Source organism: Mustela erminea, chromosome 12 (assembly GCF_009829155.1).
Source record: "Mustela erminea isolate mMusErm1 chromosome 12, mMusErm1.Pri, whole genome shotgun sequence".
Classification (NCBI taxonomy): domain Eukaryota; kingdom Metazoa; phylum Chordata; class Mammalia; order Carnivora; family Mustelidae; genus Mustela; species Mustela erminea.
This window is the reverse complement of record NC_045625.1, coordinates 20447536-20473100: the sequence shown is the minus strand read 5'-3', so window position 1 is coordinate 20473100 and position 25565 is coordinate 20447536. Positions and strand designations below refer to the sequence as shown.

Sequence of the window (25565 nt, the reverse complement as noted above, 5' to 3'; positions counted from 1 at the left end):
GAAAAGGTAAGAAGTTCAGAGAGGATGTTAACCTAGAAACCATGGGCTGGTGGGCCTTGGGAGCTTGGAGATACTTGTGCAGGCAACCTTGGAGGCTTGGGACAATATTTGTGATAGGGATCCCAGGGCCAAGATAGGAGGGAAGGAGGATTGAGCCTTCCTGCTCATAAGCAAATAGGGTCCTGGGACTCAGGAAATAGAGTTAAGATGTGTTTGAATAACTCTACAGGGGGAAAAAAAAAATCAATTTCTGTGGCTTAAAGTTTTCTATTGTTGATATCACTGTTTCCTATCTAGATGTAAAAAATTATGTAGACATTTTTATAATTACATGTTTTAGTCAGCCTTTGTGTGATAATAGCTCTGAAAATTCAAAGGTTTGCAACGGAATTAATTTCTAGGTCACGGTATGTGCCAGTGGCTGTGAGTCAGTTGCTACAGCTCTTGTCCACCAGGATTCCATTCTGAAGGCGCAGCCCCCCTTGGGACAGCCCCCGTTGGAACAGGAGAGCTGGTGACAAGGTTGCAGTGTCTGCTCCCATCTGGTGTGTGTGTCATATTCACTCGCATGCCATTGGGTGGAGCAAGTCACATTGCCCAGCCAAAAGGCGGAGGGGTGGGGGCTGTGCCCCCCTGTGCATGGTCACTTGGCAATAGTAAGAATGTATAATCCTCTTAAAGGAAGGAAGTTAACAACTGCAGATGATAATGCCATCCCCCATATAGTTTGTGTCCTTTCCTTGGTCCCTGAACATTATTTAGTTGCATCGGTTCAGACCGATCATTTTCAAATGTTTTAAGTACATTTTCTCCCTATTATGTGTATTTCAATTTTAGATAACTTGGGGGGATAATTAGGGAAACTGACCTCTCTCTCCAGGGAGTGATGTGATGCATCACTGTGTGTTTTCAAGTGTTCTTGAGTATGTCAGTGCTGGGAGTGCTGCTGTATGTGTGTCTTTGCATTAGCTGGAGTCTTCCACAGTCTGAATGATGGGGTGATATTAGGTATCAGGATCTTGTTTCTGAATTTCCTGTGTCACATTGTTTGCTGCTTTTCAAAAAAAAAAAAAACACAACTATTGCGATCTAATTCACTTATCCTAAAAATCACCATTTTATAGAAAACTTTAAGCCACAGAAACTGATCTTCTTTTTCCCCCCTGTAGAGTTATCCAGACACATCTTAACTATACAGTTGAGTGGTTTTAGTATATCCACATAACTGTGTACACATCATTACTATCTCATTCCAGAATATTTTTGTCACCCCAGAAAGAAGCCCCATACCCCTTGAGCAGTCACTCCCTGTTCTCCCTTCCCTCAAGTCCCTGGCAACCAAAAATCTCATTTGTGTCTCTGGATTTGCCTCTTCTGGACATTTCCTATGAATGGAATGATACATGCGGTCTGTGCTGCCTGACTTCTTTCACATAATGTTTTCAAGGTTCACTGTTGATGTTTTCTGATTTAAACCCTTTAAAATATTTAGGAACTTTACTTGTGTGTTGTGTGCCTCTCCCCCGACATTCTCTTCAGAAGTCTTGTCGTATCTAGCCTGGTTCCCGGAAAAGTCTGCCATGGGAGTCGTATTGTTTTTTTTTTTTAATTTAAAAAATTCCAGTGAAGTTAACATACAATGTTCTGTTAGTTTCAGGTGTACACTACAGTGATTACTTGGTGCTCATCACAATTAGTGCACTCTTGATCCCCTTCATCTGTATCACCCACCCACTCAGCCACCCACCTTTCCTTCTGGTAACCATCAGTTTGTTCTCTGTAATTAAGAGTTTGGTGTTTGGGGCGCCTGGGTGGCTCAGTGGGTTAAAGCCTCTGCCTTCGGCTCAGGTCATGATCTCAGGGTCCTGGCATCGAGCCAGGCTCTCTCTGCTCAGCAGGGAGCCTGCTTCCCACCTCTCTCTCTCTGCCTGCTGCTCTGCCTACTTTGTGATCTCTCCCTCTGTCAAAAAAAAAAAAAAAAAAAAGAGTCTGGTTGTTGTGTGTCTCTCCTCTTATTTGCTCATTTGTTTTATTTCTTAAATTCCACATAGGAGTGCAACCATATGGTAGTTGTCTTTTTCTGACCGACTTATTTCATTCAGCATTATACCTTCTGAATCCGTCCATGTTGTTGTAGATGGCCAGATCTCGTTCTTTCTCATGGCTGAGGAGTATTTCCATTGTATATGTCTACCACATCTTCTGTATCCATTCATCTATAGGTGGACCCTGGGGTTGCTTCCGTATCTGGGCTATTATAGATAATGCTGCTATAAACATTGGGGTGCACATAACTTTGTGAATTAGTGTTTTCATACTCTTCGGGTAAATATTCAGTAGTGGAATTACTGGGTCATATGGTGATTCTATTTTTAATTTTTGGGGACCCTTCGTACTACTTTGCACAGTGGCTGTGCCAATTTGCATTCCCATCAACAGTGCACAGGGTTCCTTTCTCCACATCCTCGCCAACACTTGTTGGTTCTTCTGTTTTTTTAGTTTAGCCACTCTTTTTTTTTAAGATTTTATTGATCTGTTTGACAGAGAGCACAAGCAGGGAGAGCAGCAGGTAGAGGTGGAGGGAGAAGCAGGCTCCCAGCTGAGCAAGGAGCCCTGAGATTGTGACCTGAGCCAAGGGCAGATGCCCAACCGACTGAGCCACCCAGGCACCCCAAGTTTAACCATTCTGACAGGTATGAAGTGATTATTTCATTACGGTTTTGAATTGCATTTCCCTGATGATGAATGACGGTGAATTCTCTTTTCACGCACCTGTCGACCATGTGTGTGTCTTCTGTCTGTTCATGTCTTCTGCCCATTTTTGTTTTGGATTATTGTTATTATTATTATATTTGGTGTTGACTTGTATATTTTGGGTATTAACCCCTTATCAGATATATCATTTCCAACTATCTTCTCCCATTTGGTGGGTTATCTTTTTGTTTTGTTGATGGTTTCTTTTGCTGTGCCAAAGTGTTTTTATTTTGGTGTAGTCCCAGTAGTTTAGTTTTGCTTTTGTTTCCCTTGCCAAAGGAGACCTTTCTATAAAAATGTTTCTATGACTGATGTTAAAGAGATTACTGCCTATGTTTTCTTCTAGGAAATTCATGGTTTTGGAAATTCTTCTAGGAAATTCATCTTGAGTTTATTTTTATGTATTATATAAGAAATTGGTCCAGTTTTGTTCTTTTGCATGTAGCTCTCCAGTTCTTCCAAACCATTTGTTGAAGAGACTGTCATTTTCCTGTTGCATATTCTTGCCTCCCTGGTCATAGATTAATTGACCATATAATCATGGGTTTATTTCTGGGCTCTCTATTCTGATCCACCGATGTGATCTGTTTTTGTGCCAGTAGCATACTGCTTTGATAACTATGGCTTTGTCATACATCTTGAAATCTGGGATCGTGATACCTCCAGTTTTGTTCTTCAAGATAGATTTGGCTGTTTGGGGTCTTTGTGGTTCCATGCAAATTTTAGGATTATTTGTTCTAGTTCTCTGAAAAATACTGTTGGTATTTTTCTAGGAATTTTATAGGTTGCTTTGGGTCGTATGGGCATTTTAACAGTATTTGTTCTTCCAGTTCATGAGCATGGAATATTTTTCCATCTGTGTCGATCTTCAGTTTCTTTCATCAGTGTTTTCTAGTTTTCAGAGTACAGATCTTTTACCCCCTTGGTTAAGTTTATCCCTAGGTATTTCATTATTTTTGGTATAATTGTAAATGAGATTGTTTCCTTAATTTTTCTTTCTGAAACTTCATTATTAGTGTGTAGAAATGCAACTGCAAAAAAGTTTCATTTCTTAGGAACTTTATACTTTTTTTAAAGGTTTTTTTTAAAGATTTTATTTATTTATTTGACAGAGAAAGAGAAATCACAAGTAGGCAGAGAGGCAGGGAGAGAGGGGAGGGAAGCAGGCTCCCCGCTGAGCAGAGAGCCTGATTCGGGGCTCGATCCCGGGATGCTGAGATCATGACCTGAGCCAAAGGCAGAGGCTTAACCACTGAGCCACCCAGGTGCACTTTTTTTTTTTTTTTTTTAAGATTTTATTTATTTATTTGTCAGAGAGCGAGCGAGCACGAGCACAGGCAGACAGAGTGGAAGGCAGAGTCAGAGGGAGAAGCAGGCTCCCTGCGGAGCAAAGAGCCCGATGTGGGACTCGATCCCAGGACGCTGGGATCATGACCTGAGCCGAAGGCAGCTGCTTAACCAACTGAGCCACCCAGGCGTCCCCCCCGGTGCACCTTTTTAAAGGTTTTTTAAAGATAATTTATTTGAGAGAGAGAGAGGGAGAAAGGGAGGGTGGGTCCCCCACAGACCCTATGCTGGGAGCCAAGCCAGGCTCTGGGAGCCAAGCCCAATGCAGGGCTCAATCTCATAACCCTGAGATCATGACCTGAGCCAAAACCAATAGTCAGATGCTCATCCAACTGAGCCACCCCCATGCCCTTTAGGAGCTTTACTTTTATTTCTTAATTTTACTTAGAGATTTTTTTTTAAGATTTTATTTATTTATTTGACAGAGAGAGACTGCGAGAGAGAGGGAACACAAGCAGGGGGAGTAGGAAAGGGAGAAGCAGGCTTCCTGCTGAGCAGGGAGCCTGATGCAGGGCTTTATCCTAGGACCCTGGGATCATGACCTGAGCCAAAGGCAGACTCTTAACAACTGAGCCACCCAGGTGCCACTTACTTAGGGATTTTAATGGAACAGCTGATACCAATTCATTACCAACGAATGATACCAATAAGCCTTTTAGTAGTTGTACAAGGACATGATTATATCCAACAATGATTATATAATCATTTAATGTGGTAAGTTGCATTAATACATTTCCTAATGTTAAATTATTCTTGATTTCCTTGAACATATTTGACTTGATCCTGGTATATTCTTCTTTTAAAAAATTCTTTTAATATACCAATTGCTGTTATTTATTGATAATGTTTACACTTATATCTAATTTCTTTTTCTGTCCTAATATTTGGATATCAGATATAGTTCATTCTCATAAAATGATTTAAAAGGTTATTTTTTGTGTGTCTTTTATGTGTCTTAGAGGACGCACTTACTCCTTGGTGTTCACTGGAGCTCAGCTGTACCCACCATGGGGCTTTGCTTACTTTTCGCTAAAAGTTCTCTGACAACAGTTCTGTGGTTATTTATTTAGATTTTCTGCCTTAAGTAAATTTCGTTTTGGCCATGTATTTTCTTAGAAAGGCTTCTATCTCATATAGACGTCCTAGTTATTGGCATAGTTATTCTTGGCATGTCCATATAGTTTATAACCATACATAGAGGTAAAATTTAAATATTGTTTACTCCCTCTCCCCCCGCTGTCCCTTCTGTATTGATCAGCTTTCCTAAGTTACTTTATCTAACTCGTCTTTTAGGAAGCTTGTACTTTTTACTTTTTTCCATTTTCAATTTATACTTTTAACTTTTTTATTCCCTATTCTAGTTTTGACTTTTTTTTTTTTAAATGGGAACACAAAGTAGATGTGGCCCAAAGGGCTCTATTTCGTGGGATAAATCTTTTTCAAGTACATATATTTATCTGCTCCTGACGACTGTGCTACTTTCTTCATGTTTTGGTCTTCTTGGGTCTGAATGGTGAGTTAACAGAGGCTGGGTGTGTTTTTAGGTTTTTTTGTGTCTGATGAGGTAATGCAGGCCTACCCTTTGCCTCCTATCAGAACAAGTGAACCGTTGGATCCCCTCTCTTTCTCCATGATGTTAGAATGGTCTTCTCGGATCTGAGGTTGAGTCAAGTGATCAGCTGACAGGTAAACTGAGTGATCTGTCAGTGGGGAAAAGAGAAGAAAAAAAGCCAGGATCCTGGTTAGTTGCTCTGGACTTTTTGCTTCCTCTCTCTCTGGGTCTGGATGGAGTGGAGCGTGGCTTCCCTCTTGTTTCCGGTGTTCTCCCCATCTCAGGAGAGCCTGTCTCCTTCAGTTCGTAGTCTTGCCTGCCGTGTGCTTGGTGGACCCTCCCAGGGCAGCTCTCCAGCTGCCTTCGTGTTCCTCTGACCTTTGACTTGCATTTGTGTCTCTCCCCTTCAGGGAAAGAGGAAGCCGTGAAGGTAGGCCTCGCTGTACTGGTGGTCCTCATGTGGACTCTCTGCCTGTGCAGGGCTTCTCCTTGCCCGCAGCAGCCAGCCACACTGGTGGTCCTTCTCTGCCCCACTGCTGATCCTTCACTTACCCATCCCCCCAAAAGAAGCACTTTCAAGTTAGAGTATAGGCGAGGGCTTCAGGGCGTTTTCTGCTTCTTCGGTAACCTTGATAACCTTAAGTGACTTCAGGGACATGGGTTAAAAGGTACCTCCTAGTTCTTTCCTCAGTTGTGTCCCAGTTAGATCCAGTAGAAAACCTTTGGAAGTTTTGGCATTTGGATGGCATTCTGCCTGGTTTCCAGTCTGGTCTGATTTCAGACACTGCTTTGCTTTTTCTCCGCCCCCCCGCCTCTCTCTTTTTCATTCTTTGGGTTGTTAAGTTAGTATCTGGAGAATGGAAAGAGGGAGGAAGCAAAAGTGCATGTGGCCAGCTCATGGAGTTTATCTAGGAGTCTAGATTTGTAATGTTTAAATGAGCGTGTAACATTCCTATGAATGTAAACACGATCATTTCCTGGTTATTGAGCCCTTGGGATTTTTCCAGGGTTTACTCTGCATTCTTTGCTCTGTTATGAGCATCTTTGAACGGAACATTTCAGGATTTTCCCTTTGACTGTATTCTCTAAAGTGGGCTTAAGTTCAGCTTTACAGCAAAGTCAATAGTCAAGAGTGTTCTGTTCAGTTTGTATAGGACGTATTCATTCTTCAAGCATCTCCTGTGTGCTTGGCGGGGCGGTGGGGTGTGGGGGACAGGAAATGGAGACAAGTCAGGTACCATACGTGCTTTCTCCCCTTCAGTTTAAGGACGTCTTTTATGTCAAGCTCTTGTGAAACTAGATCATCATGTTGCCCACATTCCTCTAATATTATCAAAAAGAGAAGTTAGAGTACTTAAGCATGACTTTTTTTTTTTTTAAGTTTTTATTTTAGTCACCCTGTGCTCATCACAAGTGCCCTCCTTAATCCCCATCACCTGTTTTGCCCATCCCCCACCCACCTCCCCTCCGGTGACCATCAGTTTTTTTTCTGTAGAGTTAAGAGTAGGTTTCTTGACCGTACTGGCTCCTAATGTATACCACTTTCTTTCCATAAACCCTATGTTTAATGTAATATAGTTGTGCCATTGACTTATGTTAATTTACTAGTCTATCTCATGACTGGCTGACTACAATGGTAGATCTTATAGCTGACATTCTTTGAACCAGGGGGGTTTCTGAAGCACCTTATGTATGTGTTTCCCTTCCTAAGTAGAAAGGGGTGGGGGGGGGAAGAAATTCACTTATAACTGAAACCTGCTTAAGTGAGAATTGATATTTTGGAGCAATGAGGACTTTTCATTTATTTGTCAGCTATGTAGTTTGTAATTTCCTCAAGGGGTACTGTACCTACTGTGAAGTCATTAAGGAAAGTGTATGTGAGGCACCAACTATGACTTTCTTTTTTTTTAAGATTTTATTTATTTATTTATTTGACAGAGATCATAAGTAGGTGGAGAGGCAGGCAGAGAGAGAGGAGGAAGCAGGCTCCCTGCTGAGCAGAGAGCCCGATGTGGTACTCGATCCCAGGACCCTGAGATCATGACCTGAGCCGAAGGCAGAGGCTTAACCCACTGAGCCACCCAGGTGCCTCGCCAACTATGACTCTTGATACAATTTTTTTCAGCAGCATTTATTAAGTGTCTACTCTGAACCAGCTGCATGGACTCTAGGGGGATGCATACTTGAAGAAAGGTTGATCTCACTTTTTTTTTTTTTTTTAAGTATGTTAGTAGTGGTGTAGCCCACACTCTGTTCCAGGCACTGTTCCAACTGCTTCCATACCCTAACTAACTCAATCCCACTATATCCATTTTGTAAATGAGGAAACTAGGGCATGGAGAGATTAAGAAGCTTGCAGAAGTCACACTACTTGTAAATAGTGGAACTGGGCTTCAGAACTGCCTAGTCGTTGCTAGGCTCAGTTTCCTTGTCCTTCAGCAGACAGTTACTGGGTCCCTTCTATTGGCAAGGGGTTGAGCTGGATCATTTCTAAGACTCGGTAATTCATCAGGTACTTCCTGAGTACCTACGATGGGCCAGTGAATCAAGGAGTGAATGAGATGAAAGTCTCTGCTCTTGTCCGACCGTCAGTCAACACATAATAAGTTTTTAGATAATGATAGTCTGTGACTAACATAAAGTCAGGGAAAGGACTGGAAAGTGATAGAGGGGTGCAGAGATAGTTTTCGATTTTGTGGGCTGAGAAGGCCTCCCTGAGTCTGTGTCATTTGAACAGAACCTGTTTGAAAAGAGAAGCTATAACCACATGGGAATGTGGGGGGAGAGGAGTGATCCAGGGAGAGTGGCAGCAAACAGGGGAGCCCTGAGGTCTAAAAGGGCCAAGCCCTGTATCCGGAGTGGGATGAGCTAGGGGAGAATGGCAGTGATGAGGTCAGGGAGAATATGAGGCCCCGTTGGCCCTCTCGGGTTTTGGGAGGGAGTTTGGGTTTCATTCCGAATGTGATTGGTTGTCTTTGAGAGTTTTGAGCAGGGGAGTGGCATGCTTTGATTTTTCAAAGAGCTCTCTGGCTGCAGGGTGGAAGTCTGACTGTAGGGCAGCGAAAATGAAGCAGGAGGCTTTTGTGTTGCGCCAAGGATTCTCGGTTCTTACATCCTCTGATTCATGCTGGTCAGAAAGGTGCTGCCTTTCCACAGTACCTGCTCAAGAACTTAGGTCTCTTCGTTTAGCACACCTGCTGCTAGAGGACTCAGACCCTGTCCTTTTCCTCCTGTGTTTCTCCTATTTTCCCTCCGTGTTTCCTTCTCATGGGGCCTGTATCTTGAGGGGGGAGTCACTTGGGGGCATAACTTGTACTAAGATCCTCAGGGAAATGTTAGCTTTCCCTGATTGGCTTTAAAATCAGAAGCTTCATATTTACCCAGAAGGATTTATGGCCAGATATTGGAGATACAGGGCGCTGTTGGGTTGGAAAAGCCACACTGAAGGCATTCAGCTTGCTAAGAACCTGAACCCGGCGCTAGAAACCTGGGTTCAGTTCTTAGCGTAACGATGCCAAGCTTCACTGGGACGCGATACCTGACCTTCTGGTCTGCCTCCTTCTCCGTAGAGATGTTATGTGTCTTGCTAACATCATGAGCTGCAAGAGCTGTGAAGAAATGAGAACGTGGAAGCGTTGTGTACACTTGTGCCATGGAAAGCCCGGCTGGCAGGGTCCAGTTTTAGGAAATTGTAGACATTTGTAGGTCATTGGCTATTTGTACATGCTTATATGTTGGCCCATGAAACACCCAATAGTAAGGGTGTGAATGTTTGCCTGGTCACACAGTCCTAAGAGGAAAGAATCCTCAGTGTGGTAAGATCTGTTTGACTGACTCTCCCCTCCCCTCCCCCATCTCCTCACCTCCCGTGAAGTGACTTGAGAACAGGCTAACTTCCCACTGTCTGGCAGAGACATCTCGGACCTTTGTGTGAGCTGTTTTTGGAAAGTTGTTGGCAGAGGGCCCCAGAGCAAAGGTCAGGCGAGTTGGCTTGGATTCACAGGGAGACCTGCAGAGACAGACGGCACACACAGACAGGTGCACACCCACCCAGCCACCCACACAGGTAAACAAGGCACAGTCATAGCAGTCATAGTTGTTGGGGACTCAGCGGTGTTTGTGGATGTTACATATGTAAATAAATGATTTAAAACTGTGAAAGCTGCTTCAGGGGAAGTATCTTCAAAGTTTTAAGAAGATTGACTAATTCTGTCAGGGGACAGATGAAGGAAAGACCCGTATTCCGGGGTGGGGGGCATTTGAAAGATGCCAGTGAGATGCTCGGAGACCGCCACGTAAGCAAGAGGTGTGATTTCGCCAGCAACAGTGAGGGGTCCAAAATGGTGTGGTGGGTTCTGGAACTGAAGCCATGAGAAACAAGGCTGGTAGGATCCTTTGAGGCCAGATGGAGGAAAGCTGCTGTCAGAGCCCATGGTGGCTTATCTGACTGAAGATTCTGAGTTCTTTCTTTCTCTTGTGCGATGTGCTGCCATCGCTGGAGTCTCTCTGTGGCGGGTGTTGATGAAATGTCAGCAAGGGGGGCCCTGCGGTTCCTCATGCGGTGCCTTGCCCCCGAGGTCAGTGCTTCAGTATTACTTACTGAAACAAGGAGATATGATGGTTATCACAGAGTTCCGGAGAAGAGGTCCTTTTCGGATCCGCAGACACGGGGGTAGGGACTGTGCGCGCCTGGTGGTGTCTCTCTGCCGACAGAGCGGTCAGATCAGCAGCTGCTTGACTCCGCAGTCGTGTCCACACTGAGAGCTGCTGCCGTGGGCTTTGACAAGCTCCTGGGCTGAGGAGAGGTGGGGAGTGGGGTCTAGTCCCGCAAGTATCTTCTGTGAAAATGGTATCTGTTCAGTAATTACAGAAATATTTTTGATGTTGTGTAAATACGTATGTTATTAAATTCTCTAGTCAGTAGAAATGGAAACAAAGGAAGGTGCCTTATCTGTTTACTTACCATCATCCACTGAGTTGGGTGACATTGCCCTTGACTCCAGCCCATACTTCCCGCTGCCTTGTCACTGCCCTTTTCCCAGACGTCCCACGATCATAGAGCTCGTGGATGGGACTGCTGGTTGACCTCTCGTTTCCTCTGTGTTCCCTTATCTGAGGGCTAAGTCAAATACAACCTACATACAAGAAGAGAGAATTCAAGGAAAGCATCTCCCTGCCCCTGACCTGTGATCCACTGACCAACAGGTCAAGAATGTTTCCAAGTCCTCTTCTGTGGTGTCGTGTCACTTTCTTGCCTTATTCCTGTCTTTGCCTCCTGATGAATCTATGGTGACATTCAGATGCATTCACATCTACTGCTAGACAAGGCTTTGTCTATTACTAAACCTAAAAACCAAAAAACATGAGACTGAATCTTTTTTGGATATTATAGGAACATAACTTAATCAAGTGCCTTCCTCCTATGGCCTAGACAGAAAGAGCTCCATAATTTAAAAAAATGTTCCTTCTCTTTTTCTTCTGGCATTTATACCCCCCTCCCCCCCACCTTTTAAAGCTTTTGTATTGCGGACAGATTTACACATATACGAAGAGGAGGGAACTGTGTCGTGAACCTGCAAGTCCCAGCTTCAGTAGTAATCAACTTTGAGGCATATTTTGTATCATTTATATCCCTGTTTACCTATCCTTCATTATTTTGAAGCAAATACCACACGTCCTATCATTTCATCCATGAATATTTTAGCATGTATTCCAAAAAGATGAAGGCTTTGTAAAACCATTGTACTTCTGTTATCATGCCCGGTAATTCCTTAATATCCTCAAATAACTGATCAATATTCACATTTCCCTGAATATCACAAAACCTGTTAACACTTTGTTTTAATTGGGATCCACTACAGTCGTTGATAGATCCCCCGAATTGCATAGCATCTCTAGGTGCTCCTCCATTTTTTTTTTTTTTTCCTCTCCTTGCATTTCACTTATTGAAGAAACTGGGTCTGTGGTTCTCTTTAATTTCACACAGTGTGGCTTCTGCCATTTGCACCCTTATAGTGTGGTCTAACATCTCCCTCCCTCCTCTGTATTTCCTATGACTGTGGTATTGGGTCATAGAGATTTGTTCAGGATTCAGATCCAGTTGTTGGCAGGCATGCTTTTTAGGTGGTGGCACAAACTTCTTTCAGGAGGCATGTAATGTTTACTTGTCTCTTGGTGATGGTTGATTGAATTTTTAAATGTACCGAGTATTTAAGACGGTTCACATCTGTTACTGTTTCCCTGGGACGGTGGTGGTCTTGAGAAAGGGTGAGAAGGAATGCCCTTGTGGTGTGCTCCTGGCAAAGTCTGACGATGGCGGGGGCTGGTAGGTCCTGTGTCCCTGGGCTGGGGTTCCTCCAGTGCTCGCTGGAGGATAGGTCGGCAAACTCCCAGAGTTTATTTCCCTCGGTCCCAGAAGACCTGTTCATCCAAGAAACACTTAGTGAGGAGAGGCTCAATTTCTTTGGTTGTTGCCTTTTGTATGTAGAGGTGTTTCTTGGTTTGGCTACATGAGCTGATGTTTTGCTGATGTTCTTCCGATAATGTGTTTTCATTTAATTGTAAGGTGACTCTCTTCTTCTTTCAGGATCTCATTTTGCCCAATGGTGGCACTCCTGCAGGTACTTCGAGTCCCGCTTCTTCGTCTTCCCTTCTCAACAGACTTCAGCTTGATGATGACCTCGATGGTGAGACCAGAGATCTCTTTGTCACCGTTGACGATCCCAAGAAGCATGTCTGTACGATGGAGACCTACATTACTTATAGGATCACCACCAAAGTAGGTCCCTTCATTATCTTCTGCCCCTGTGGAATGGTCTTGGTGAACTGGAGACCTGCTGTCATGATTCCTGCCTTCCTTTCTCCCTCCCTTTGTAGGACTGTGTTCACCTTCCTTCCAATGGTGGGTGTGGCTTTTTGAGAGATCAAATGTATTCAGATGAAAAGGATTTGATGTGAATTTTTTGCTTTGAAATGACAGAGAAGTTGTGACTATAGTCTTTCAAGTAGAGCATTTAATCCTGCTACCTTCACTTATTTTTGGTCATGATACTTTTTAGGCTGTTTGTATCACTTTATTATTGAAATTTACGAATGAATCTTTGTATCATCCTAAATGTCTGGTGGGACCATGGTTGTAATTTGGTGTAATTGGAGTGGATCATAGCGGGAGGGGTGTAAGAGAAGGATGGGAATGAAGATTGGTTGCCTTTCTGCTATGGGCCATGCGGGTAGTGGGCAGGGGGCTGAGATTGACTGGCTTAATGTTCACAGTGACCCTCAACTGTAACCTTGTAGTTACAATTTTAGAGACGAGGAAACTGAAGCAGAAACTTTAAGTAAATTGCTCATGGTTACAGAGTTGGTAACCAGGATTCTAATCTTAATATTTAGGACTGTCAATTCAACATTTTTATTTTCAAACCCATACTCTTAAACCTAATTCCATTTTTTTTAAAGGTTTTTTTAAAAAGATTTTTTAAAAAAAGATTTTGTTTATTTATTTGACAGACAGAGATCACAAGTAGGCAGAGAGGCAGGCAGAGAGAGAAGAGGAAGCAGACTCCCTGCTGAGCAGAGAGCCCGATGTGGGGCTCGATTCCAGGACCCTGGGATCATGACCTGAGCTGAAGGCAGAGGCTTTAACCCACTGAGCCACCCAGGTGCCCCTTTTTTAAAGATTTTAAAGATTTTTTAAAAAAGATTTTATTTAGTTATTTGTCAGAGAGAGAGAGAGCACAAGCGGGGGGAGCAGCAGGCAGAGGCAGGCTTCCTGGTGAGCCAGGAACCCAATGCAGGACACGATCCCAGGATCCTGGAATCATGACCTGAGCTAAGGCATGATGGCTTTCATCTTACATGACAGCTTAATTTACTGAGCCACCCAGGCGTCCCATATACAATATCTTTTCTCTGTGGACAAATAAGCCTTTCTCAGATATTTCTTTGATATTCCTGCCCTGTCCTTTCTGCACCTGGTTCACATTTGAAAACTTGTCTCTGTATGTGTGCACACGCACATGCGTGCACGCAGTCTTCCCCCGTCCCCCGGGCCGCTGGGTGCCTGCTGTTTCCCAGGGATTCGGCTAGGTGCTTAGAGGTATGTTAAATCTTCAGAGGTTCTAGGTTGATGTATGTATTCCCATGAACTATTTCCAGTCCTTCCCCATCACCCCAACCCCCAGGGTCAACTTATTTTTTACCCTGTAGTCAGCGAAATGGAAAACCTGTTTTTCTTGAACTTACGCTCTAAACTGCTGAAGGACAAGGTCACTGCGTCCCTGGCACAGCAGCACTAGCTCTCCTACACATGTTGCCCCCTGCCTGACTCCACTGCCCTGTAGCCAACCTCCCCCACCTCCCGCAAGGCTAATCCTGCAGGACCTCAGTTCTCCATTCACAGGGGACTGACTCTTGCGCTCTCCTGTGCCGCCTCTCTTTCCTTCTTTCCTCACTCTTTTCCCTTGGTGTTTTTGTTTCTGTCCCTTTTTCCTGGGGTCGATATCCTGTAAGTCAGAACTCTTCCAACTTCCAGTTCCACGTTTCCTTCGGCTATGATGCCACCACCTCTTGGTGAACTTTTTGCAGAATTAAGTTTTACTTCTTACTGTCAATTCTATCTCAAACCAGAGTCCCTTTCTTTCCCCGTTGCAGGTAGCAACACCAGGTTTAAACCCTTGGTGGTGCATTTGGAATCTTCTTTGTAAACACTGCATTAAAGCATAGCTATGCCCCATGTCGCAACGTAGCCTGTGGGGTGTGGGGATGAGAGGGAGAGGACACACGGGAACACAGGGTCTCACACCAATCTTCCCCCGGGTTTCCGCTTCTGCTGTGGTTCTCTAGCGAAGTTCATGGTCACAGGACGAGGTAGTACAAATAGTTGATTACTTTGAGCTCTGATTCCCCTGTCCTAATTCACATTTCTGATGACCAAAGCTGGACAAAGTACAGAGCTGCTTTTCCCTGAACTAAAATGAGCTTAAAGCATTCTCCACCCAAATCTAAGTCATGGGTGCCTTTCCTCTGCAGTGGTGGGGAACCAGCCTGGCCTTCTCAATGCATGTGGATCCTGGCTCCTTTCTCTGCAGGCTCCTAGAAAGTGCTTTCATCATAATAACTAATTACTGATGACTTACCATCTGCTTGTACTTTTTGGTCATAGAAACTTTTTTCTTTATATAAGTAATATGTGCTTATTGCAGAGAAACTAGAAAACCCAAGGAAGCTGAAACAATAAAAGAATACCTATAAGCTCACCAGCCAGAAATAATCATTTATAAATTTCTGAACTGTTTGTCTCTGTCCATTTACAGAAATGAGTATTTTGTATGCTGCCCATTCCCTTCATGTGTTGGGCGTCTTTCTGGGCTAGTAAATGCCAGCAAGCACACTATTATGTCTGTCTGTCTGTCTTTCTTTCTTTCTTTCTTTCTTAAGATTTATTTACTTGAGAGAGAGTGGGGGGGGGGGTGGGAGGGGCCGAGGGAGAGAGAGGACCTCAAGCAGACTCCCCACTGAGCACGGAGCCCAGTTGTGCTGTTGTCTTCTCAGACCACAACAGCGTTCTGCTCTGTGCATGAGCCATCAGTTTATTTTGTGCTGAGTGCTTTAAACATATTGTCAGTTCGTCCTCATAATCAGTGAGGCGGGTACTGGTGGCACTTTTCCTTTGCAGATGAGGAAACTGAGAAGGTTACTCCAGGATATGCTGCTGATACGTGGCAGACCTAGGACTTGAGTCCAGATCTGTCTGTGCTGTACTTCCAACAAGGCATGATTTTCAAGAGCGGGATGGCTCTGCCCCGCTTGCCCCAGCACTGCGCTCGGTCTCCTACCCAGCCTTTAGGAGCCGTCCTCCTTCCTGTCTCCCACCCCATCTCCTAGTGATCCCAAGTCTTAATGCTCCAACTGTCTCCTCTTTTTAGATTGCCTCCGTGGTCCACAGAGGCAAAAGACCACTCAGAGGTCAAGGGTACATAAGGGTTACAAAGCGAACGTTTAGATTTGATGACAAGAGGGTTGTGGGTGGCTGGCGGGCACACTCCCTGGAGAGGTGGGCAGAAGCCGGTGTGCTGTGGCAGAAAGACAAGGCACGAGTGTTGATGGCTTGGTAGTGAAGTGAGAACAGGAGCTAGAGAAAGTGTGGGTTTGGGTTGTTGAGGGGCAATTTTGTTTGGTTTTAAGGATGGACGGGACTTGTGCGAATGCCCAGAGGCCCGTGTTGCTAGAGAGGGAGACGTTGAGGTGGGGCTGGAGAGGAGGATGGAAGCCGAGGTGGGGCTGGAGAGGAGGATGGAAGCCGCTGAGCCGGGGAAGGAGCAGCCTGAGCCGGGGAGGGAGCAGGAGCCCACGAAGGGGGAGGTGCACTTCTTCCATTGTTTCTAGAGGAAGAGGGGAAGTTTTGTTTTGCTCTGTTTTGTTCTCTGTAGCAGGAAGTTGAGGGTTCTGTGCTTCTCGATGCCGTTTTCTCTAGGAATTGATGATGAGGTCTTCCGCTCAGAGCGAACAGGAGGTTTCGAAGCAAAGCTGGGAGGTTTTCAAAACTTCTGCAGGCTCTGCAGTAACCGGTGCGGAAAAGGATGGACAGAGTTGACGCCTGGTGCTGTGGAAGGCCCAGTGGGCGATTCTGGTGTGTCAGTCAGTGTGTTTGCCTGTTTTGTTTTTCCTCCAGGAGTGTGCTCACACACCCGGGGCTGGTAAAGCAGGCAGTGCATGACTGCATTTCTGCCAGTTGTGTGGACGGCAGGGGAGGGGACGTTTAGGATGTTGGCAAACGCGAGGTGGAAGTGATGGGTTATGGAATTGATGCTGAATAAGGAAGGAAGTAAAGACAGAACTGGACAGAGTGCCAAGGAACTGTAGGTCCCAAGAGGCTGAAAAACCAGGGGTCTTGGGAAGCGGGAGAGTCTGAGACACAGGAGGTGCTGGTTGGAGAGAGGGAGGTCTGGCTCTCTGCCGATGACTGTCTGAGGGGAGGCGGTGGGAGTGATGGCTCGGAGGTGGGTGTTGTGGGTGTGAACACATAGATCTCGAGGGCACCCGGGCTATGGAGGGGCTTTGGAGAGGAAGCCCCTTTGGCACCGGAATCCTCTGGGACTCAGGAAAGTGGTGGGGTGTCAGTAGATGACAGGTGTGTGAGGGACAGAGATAGAGGTGTCTTGATGGCATGAGTCTCAGAAGGGTTTTCATGGGGCCGTGGAGGCGTGGAGGTGAGCGGCAGGGCAGAGTGAGCCGGGTACCAACAGGGACTCTTGGTCTTGGAGGGCAGGGCGGAGTTGGTGAGACATGAGAAAAGGAGCAGCTTTCTACCTGCCGGGACAGCGGAGAGGCTTGAGACTCCAGGGGAGAGGAAGCTTTCAGAATCCGAAGAACTACAGGAATTAACTAATTACAGAATGGGTGTTCTGGAAGGCTTGGTGTAAAGCTCCGAGAAAGGAAGCCCACAGGGGCATGAGGAGAGACCAGAAGCCTCCCTGGTCATTATTCTCAGGTGTTCTCGTAGGGTAGCAGTGTTCTGAAGCAGAATGAGAATAGCTGGCTAAGATTTGACAAGGGAAAAGAAGGTCCCTTTGCAGAGAAAGGGGTGGTCACTCCGACTCATAGGATTCAGTTGGCACTTCTGATGAAGACCAAATCTCTCTAGAGTGGACTGGTCGTAAATTTTAGATTGAATGGAAATTCCTTGGAAGGGCTCCAGGCCACAGAAGTTAGGCACATCAGCTTCTGGGGAATTAGGGTGCAACCCAACTGACAGGTGCTCTGCTGGCTGATTGATTGCACTGTGGCTCTGTGCTAGGTCTTCTGAAGTGCTGAATTTACCCAAAGGAGATACTCATATGGAACAATGGCAAAAATGGATATTCTTCGTTACGGCTCTTGTGCTCAGTTACCAGTTTGTAGATCTGACTTCGTGTGTACTTATGACCTTGTGATCTTGTGGGGCATTCTGGATTATGGATCATGGTGTGGAAGGACCCAGGACAAAACAGTGTAGTGATTGTCTCTGATTATGGAATTGTGGGTGTGCACTTTTCTCTTTTTATTGTTAATAGAAAATAGAGCTTTGCTTTATTATCCTTACTCAGTTAGACCCTGAATTTCACAGAGGAAAAATTTACTACAGACTCATAGTTGGAGTTTTTTTTAAATATTTTATTTATTTATTTGACAGAGAGAGATCACAAGTAGACAGAGAGGCAGGCAGAGAGAGAGAGAGGGAAGCAGGCTCCCCGCTGAGCAGAGAGCTCGATGGGGAACTCGATCCCAGGACCCTGAGATCATGACCTGAGCCGAAGGCAGCGGCTTAACCCACTGAGCCACCCAGGTGTCCCCATAGTTGGAGTTTTATTGGCCTGCATATTTTATGAGTACTGTGAGTCTTGTAACTGACTGGGGTTCTCTCTAGAAATTCACGGTAATGTCTGTGGCCCAGTTTTAGCAAGTGTGCAGAATTCTATGGTGAGTGTCTTTTGCTAGCCTCATTCCTGGCTCTGCTTTTTCTCTCTGTCCTTGTTTTTTCTTGATCTTTCTCACCTACTTCTAATTTATGTCATTTAATCTTATTTCATGTGTCTCAGTATCTCTTCTAGAACAAATTGTGGTAAAAGTAAACGAAACCAATGTTCGGCCGAAGAGTATGAGCATCCTTCATGGTTCATGATTTTTTTTTTCCATATTGCTTTCCAAACAAATTTTTATTTAATCCATTGTGTCTGTAAAGGAGCTTTTAAAAATAAACAATTTTTTGTGTAACTATGAAAGTATTTTGTGAGAATGGTAGAAAATTTGAAAATAAGAATAAGTGTAAAGAGGATAGTTGTCATTATGAGTTCTAGATTTTTCTTAACCTTTTATATCCACATTTTTAACATTAATGAAATTATATGTGTCATTAATTTCAAGTCTTGCTGTTTTCTCTTAAAAGTATATCAAAGCATATTTGTTATAAAGATGCCTTATGGGGCTCCTGGGTGTCTCAGTCAGTTAAGCATCAGCCTTCAGCTCAGGTCATGATCCCAGGGTCCTGGGATGGGGCCCTGAGCCCAGTTTCTTGCTGGGCGGGTAGTCTCCTCCTCCTTTCTCTCTCTACCTGCTCTCTCTCTCTCTGTGTCAAATAAGGAAAAATCTTAAAAAAAAAAAAAAGATGTCTTATGACAAGATTACCATGGAATAAATATATCACAAGTTACCTGTTTTTATTGTTGAAGATTTAGATTGCTTTGATTCCTTTGCTATTTTAAATAGCATTGCAGTGAACATCATTATACAGATATCTTTGCCACAGTTTAAAAAGTATTTTCTAATGGCAGATCCCTAGAAGTAGAAGAGCGGTAATTAAAGATATAAGCAAATAAATGATAAATAAAGGAGAGAACACAGGTGAATATTTTTAAAAGCTTGCAAGGGGGACAGCTTCTTATCCATGACACCAAAAAAAAAAAAAAAAAAAAAAAAAGGCGGGGTGGGGGGCGGAGAATGGCTGAATTAAAAAATTATATACCTGGAAAACTCTTTGGTAATTATGATAGATAAATGGCTATAAAGAACCTTCACAAATGAAAAAGACTTTTAAAGACCATGAAAAGACAATTTAAAAAAGAGACCCATCACAAAAGAAGAAAAATCTATAGCTAACAAATATTTTAAAGGATGTTCAATCCCTGTAGAAACAAAACAAAGATGACATATTATTTTTCAGTTACAAGTCCATCAAAGATAATCACTGGTGATGAGAATATGTGATAAGAATATAAGTTGGTATATTTCTGGAAACAGGTTGTTAACAAAATACATGTATCCTTGAGCACCTGGGTGGCTTAGTCAGTTAGACATCTGACATCTGACTCCTGATTTTGGTTTGGGTTGTGGGATGGAGCTCAGACCTTTTGGGGTCTGTGCTGGGCATGGAGCCTGCTTGAGATTCTCTTTCTCATCTCTCACTCTCTCTCTCCCTCTTGCCACCACCACCCCCCACTAATGTGTGTGTGTGTGCTCTCTCTCTCAAAAAGAAGAAATGAAAGCCATTAATAAATTATAAAGATTGGGAATTTTGTAAAACACACACACTTTTATCTTTTATCCAGTAATTCCATCTTTAGGAGTTTGATTTTTATCAAACAGATGCCCAATGATGTTTGCACAGCATTGTTTATTGGTTGAAAGATGGACAACAACTTAAGTGAGGATTTGGTTTTGTTGTTTATCCACCCGGTGGAATACTATATATGTGTTAAAAATGATCATGTAGATATGAATTACTGACAGAAAGATATTTAAGAGCTGTTAGAGACTTAGAAAATATGAGCAAAGGAATGGATATACATAGAAAAAAATACGGAAAGGTGTAAACATAGTATTCATAGTGTTTTTTCTCAATTTAGAGTGATTATGACTCATCTGTATTTTTTATTCCTTTATTATTTCTGAAGGTTTTTTTTTTTTTTTTTTAAGATTTTACTTATTTATTTATTGGAGAGAAAGGAGAGCACATGCACCAGTCGGGATGGGCGGGGCAGAGGGAGAAGGAGAGGGAGACGAGACTGGAGCCGACTCTGCACCAAGCTTAGAGCCCCATGCAGGGCTAGATCCCACGACCCGGAGATCATGACCCTGAGATCATGACCTTTGGTGAAACCAAGAGTCACGTTCTTTTTTTTTTTTTAAAGATTTTATTTATTTATTTGACAGAGAGAAATCACAAGTAGTCGGAGAGGCAGGCAGAGAGAGAGAGAGAGGAGGAAGCAGGCTCCCTGCTGAGCAGAGAGCCCGATGTGGGGCTCGATCCCAGGACCCTGAGATCATGACCTGAGCCGAAGGCAGCAGCTTAACCCACTGAGCCACCCAGGCGCCCCAAGAGTCACATTCTTAACCGACTGAGCCGCCCAGGTGCCCCTTTCCTGAAGTTTTAAAATAAGTATGTCTGACCTGAAAAAGTCGAAGGGGGGAGGAAGAGCCAGTTCCCCCAAAATAAGTGGCTTACAGCAGAAACAAACCTTGTATTTAATCCTCCCGCTCTTCGTATTGTATTTAATCCTCCCGCTCTTCGTAGTTACACATACCGATTTCACGTTAGAAATGTTACATGAACTATAATTGACGAAGTGGATCTGCAAAAGCATAATAAAGAGAAGTGATCAGCTGATATCACGTAACATGAAGAAGGCAGAAAGGGGAGCCCTTGGTCAGGGCATTTACAGTGAAAATGAATGCATTTGTCTCACATTAAAGTTGACCTTTCGTGGGCACGTCACCACTGGCAGGTCCTCAGCCAGAGCCTGTCGCGGGGCTCTGTGTGGTTTTGAAGAATGTCCTTCCAGCCTTCTTCTTGCTGCTGAGAAAACCTAGGCTCTAGGAGGCTTCGTGTCTCAGGAATCTGGTAGGTGCTGGGACTGATCCCGCATGGGCTTCTCCTCACCCAGCCCTGGGAGGAGTGCCCTTCAAATTTATATCTCCCTCATGCATGAAAATTCATCTGCCATGATTTGTTTTTTGAATTGAAACATTCTTTCTCCAACCCCCCCCCCCCCAGTTCTGTAATGCTCATTCCTTTGGCGGGAGGTTCTTCTCATAAATCACAAATACTTAGGTTGAATGGATGTCCTCACTTCTTCCCACTCGTACCCTCTATCATAGGGGCAGGTTGTACCTGGCTCTAAAGGAGAAGAGATGCAGGAAGAGTTAACTGAGGTTGAGTCCAAGACCGAGTTCTTTAACTTCCAAATTTTGCTTGGACTCTGTGAGCTCAGGTTTTGGGGAGATGAAATCGTAATTTTCAGTGCCGAAGCTGCTCACAGCTTTTCCTTGATGAATGACTCTTGTTCATATGTTTTTAAGATTTTCTTGGTGTCATGGATTAAAATGGACTTTTGGCCTGAAAGAATAAATTCATAAAACGTAGCTTGAACCATTGTTATTTTGACCTTTCATTTCCAAGAGCTATGACTGTCATGCAGTCTCTACCCTTACAGGAAAAAACGATTTAGCTGTAACATACTTTTAGTTTGGGCAAATTAATATGTAAAAATCTTGTCTTGGCATAAATTAATTTCATTTGATTTAACATTGGTTTTCATTATCAAAGTGCTACAATCACATTTCAGAAAACTGTAATTCAAGAAAACGGATGATTGATGTAAAATATTAAATGCATGAGAGATGGGGGAAAAAGAAAAGGGAAGAGTCTAATATATTTCTGTAGTACAGTAACATTTTGGCATTATTTCCTTCTAGATTTTTTTTTTCTTGTCCCCTGAAATACAGTGTACTTCCAAGGTTATAGTTCTGCCAGAATATGGCCAATGAGGCAAATCCTTCTCTGTGTTCATCCAATTTGACTCCTAAACGAGCAGGTGCTCTCTTAGCTCTTTTTATTTCCCCTCTGCCTATTGGTAAAACTTGGCAGCATATGTAGCAGAAGGTGGAGACTTAATTTCTTTTAAAAGATACCTGGATTGGGATTCAGTAGCAATATCCTCAGTGGAATTTTTCTGCTAAAAGAAATCCTCAAAGTTAAGCCTGGAGGAAATGAATCAAATGTTTCTAAACACATTCTGAGGGATAGTTGAATTCCATTTCCTAAGGGTAGAAAAAAACAAAACAAAAAACCCAAAAAACCGAAACCCTCAACATTTCCATTCTACATCCTTGACTTCTGAGCTGGGCCCTGGGGGCCTGGACTCATCATTTTATGTTGGTAATAGATGTCTTTTGGCTGCTGTTTTGGTGGAAGGAAGGTGTGTTCTTGCCCAGTTTGGTTACTCAAAGACAGCTTTTTTCCTTCCTTTCTGCCAAGAGATGCTACTATTCCCTTATGCTTATTTTGTTCCATTCTTCTTATTTGCAGAGTACGCGGGTGGAGTTTGACCTGCCAGAGTATTCTGTCCGTCGAAGGTACCAGGATTTTGACTGGCTGAGGAACAAACTGGAGGAGTCCCAGCCTACTCATCTCATTCCCGTAGGTACTAAGTCATGAGAGCTTGTTCCTCTGTTTACCTGCGTCGTCTCTCCCGAGGATGTTCGCTCAGCTCTCGCCCCTTCCATGAGGGGCAGACTCTGCCTGACACTATATATCGCATTTTCCCACCAAACGCACGTGAAACATTCTCATGGATGCTGTCTAACCTGTCTCACCCTTGGGGTTTTGGTTTCTGGTTTGCTCTGATCATGCTGGTTTCTTGAGCGGTGTGGGGTAGGTTTTCACTTTCATTGTGACAGTTTTTTTTGAGGTCGGGAGAGTCCTAATTCTTATTTGCTGCCTCCTTAAAGACTGTTTCACCCTTCTAGACGCAGTTCTTGAGGGTTGGGTGGCTGCCACCAGGTGAACAGCGATGCCTCAGATTACAGCTGGCGGGGCTTTCTTTAGACATGGCTGATTCAGGGAGCAGGAACCTAGCGCACAACCCACCCAACCCCAGTTTTTCACTTAAAAAACCAAAAGCCATCTAACTCCATTTATTGAAGCAGCATAATATTTTTCTATTGCTCCTATCTACACATTATTAAAAAAAAAAAACAACAACAACCAAAAACAGAACTAGAGCAAATAAAATGTAAAAGACTACTTAAACCAACATACATATTGAATGCTTTTCAGACTTTTTTTCCCCCCAGTAGAAATAATAACCATTTTATACCCCAGATGTTTCTTTGGGTTTTGGGGGCATTAGTGCAGTTTAGGCCATAAAACTCTTCAGAGGGGCTCTAATCTTTCAGTAAAAACCTTGGCTGAATAACTTCTTAGCACTTGCCAGTCTTTGTGTTACGAATGCGTCTCCCAGTGCTCCTCTCCCACAGTTGGAAGAGGGTGAATATACCATGGTAGAAATGACGGGGTTTGCCTATGATGGCATTCTTTCCCGGAGGGAAGAAACTCATCTTGAAACAGTCGGAATGGTTTCTTAAAATGGAATCGCAATTTGGCGACATTGGCAGCTAGTGAATTTTTTTTTTAAATAGGCTTTTTATTTGAGAACAGTTTCAGATTCCCAGAATTACTGCGAAGGTAGCGCAGTGAATTCTCGTATACCCTGCACCTGGTTTTGCTTGACATTTTACGTTAGTGTGGCACATTTGTCACAGTTAACAAACCAGCAGTGACTCCTTACTGTTGACTACAAGTCCTTTATTCAGATTTCCTCCGTTTTGCCTAATGTTCTCTTCCTGTTCAAGGGTCCCATCTAGGGTGTCACCTTGCACGTCTCCTTACTGGTCGTGATAGTTTCTCAGCCTTTCCTCGTTTTCGGTGATGGGCAGTTTCGAGGAGTACTCGTCAGGCATTTTGTAGACTGTCTCTCAGTTGAGATTTGTCTGATGTTTTTCTCATGATTAAACTGGAGTCCTGTGTTTTGGGAGGAAAAGTGCCGTTCTCATCACATCATAAGAAAGGTTCATGCTGTCAACAGTATTTATCACTGTTGATGTTAACCTGGATCACCTTATTTGATGTAATGCTTGTTGGGTTTCTCCAGTGTACAGTCACTCTTCACTCCTGTTCCGTGCTGTACTGTGTGGAAGGAAGTTGTTTACACTTACTAGCCGGCACTGTGCACAAGGGGGGATTACGCTCCACCTGCTGGCAGCTAGTGTGTTTGAAGTTTGGTTCGACAGCGACACCTGCTGGTTGTGCTTGCGCATGGACACCGAAACCAGCTCTGAAAGAGGATGGAAGGCTTCGGAATGTCGCGGAGTGATCCAGAATAGCTTTAAGTATGGTTTCCTACGGTCAGGATGGAAGCAGTGAGTAGGAATGTATTCTAGAAGCAAGTGGAGACATAAACTTATCTAATAAATTATTGGTACGTGTTTGGGGTGGAGAGAGATTTAACATTAGGAGAGCATCTCTAACTCAGTATGAAAGTGAAAGTGGAAAAAACTTTTTTTTCTCCTTTAGAAATTATTCTAAAGCAACTTGGCTAGAAAGTATCTATCTGTCAGTAAGCATTGACTCTGTGTTAGTCTTCATACTAGGCCTGGTGTGTACTCTTGGGGAGCTCAGGGGTCATGAGATGGACAAGGGACCCTTGTGTGGAAAGTTTATTTTCAGGTGGAGACCTAGTAGACATGCAACATAATTATTGTTTACATTTTCATTTCTTTATTAAAAAAATAGCTTTATTAAGATATAATTCATTCACCGCACAGTTTGTCCATTTAAAATACACAAGTCAAGCACTTTTCCTATCTTTAGTGTCAGTATTTAGTATATTAGTATATACTATATCAGTATATATATATTTAGTATGTAAGTATATAATATATATGTTTATGTAAGTATTTAATATATTTAGTATAGAGAGTTGTGCAGCCATCAGCACAATCAATTTTAGAACCTTTTCTCACCTCCAGAAGTAACCTCCCACTCTTTGCTTGTCATTTCCAAACTTTCTGTCTTTTTCAGCGCCTGGCAACCACTGATCTTTCTGTCTCTATAAATTTTCCTATTCTGGACATTTCATATAAAGTAGAGTCCTACACTATATAGTCTTTTGTGATTGGGTTTTTTTTCACTTGGCACAGTGTGTCAAGATTAATTCCTGTTGTGGCACGTGTCAGTACTTCCGTTCCTTTTTCTTGTTAGATAATATCACGTTGTATGGATGTACCCTTTTTTGGTCTATCTGCTCGCATTTAATGGACGTTTGAATTGTTTTCACCTACTGGCTGTTAGGAGTAATGTGACTATGAACAACTACCTGCAAATCTTTGCATGGTCCTATGTTCTCATTTTTTCTTGAGCATGTACACCCAGTAGTATCATTGACAGATTGTATGTACCTGTTTATTTAACCTTGTGAGAAACTGCCAGGCTGTTTTCCAAAGTGGCCACATCATTTTACCTTCCCACTGACAGGGTATGAGGGTTCCAGTTTCTTCATGTCTTTATCAACACTGTGATTATCTACATCTTTGATTA

General features: G+C 43.4%; 1 protein-coding gene across 2 annotated transcripts in view; it reads left to right on the top strand.

The window, feature by feature from the left end:
• SNX30 (sorting nexin family member 30) overlaps positions 1-25565 on the top strand; it is a 108846-nt gene that overhangs the window by 37408 nt on the left and 45873 nt on the right. Inside the window, exons 1-3 of one of the 2 annotated variants that reach the window (XM_032308949.1) lie at positions 7874-10230; positions 12240-12431; positions 22497-22607. In XM_032308949.1, coding sequence (XP_032164840.1) covers positions 10135-10230; positions 12240-12431; positions 22497-22607 — 399 coding nt within the window. In that variant the 5' untranslated portion in view covers positions 7874-10134. Of the gene's footprint in view, positions 1-7873; positions 10231-12239; positions 12432-22496; positions 22608-25565 lie in introns of those variants that run through there. The other variant, XM_032308948.1, reaches the window with a different exon arrangement.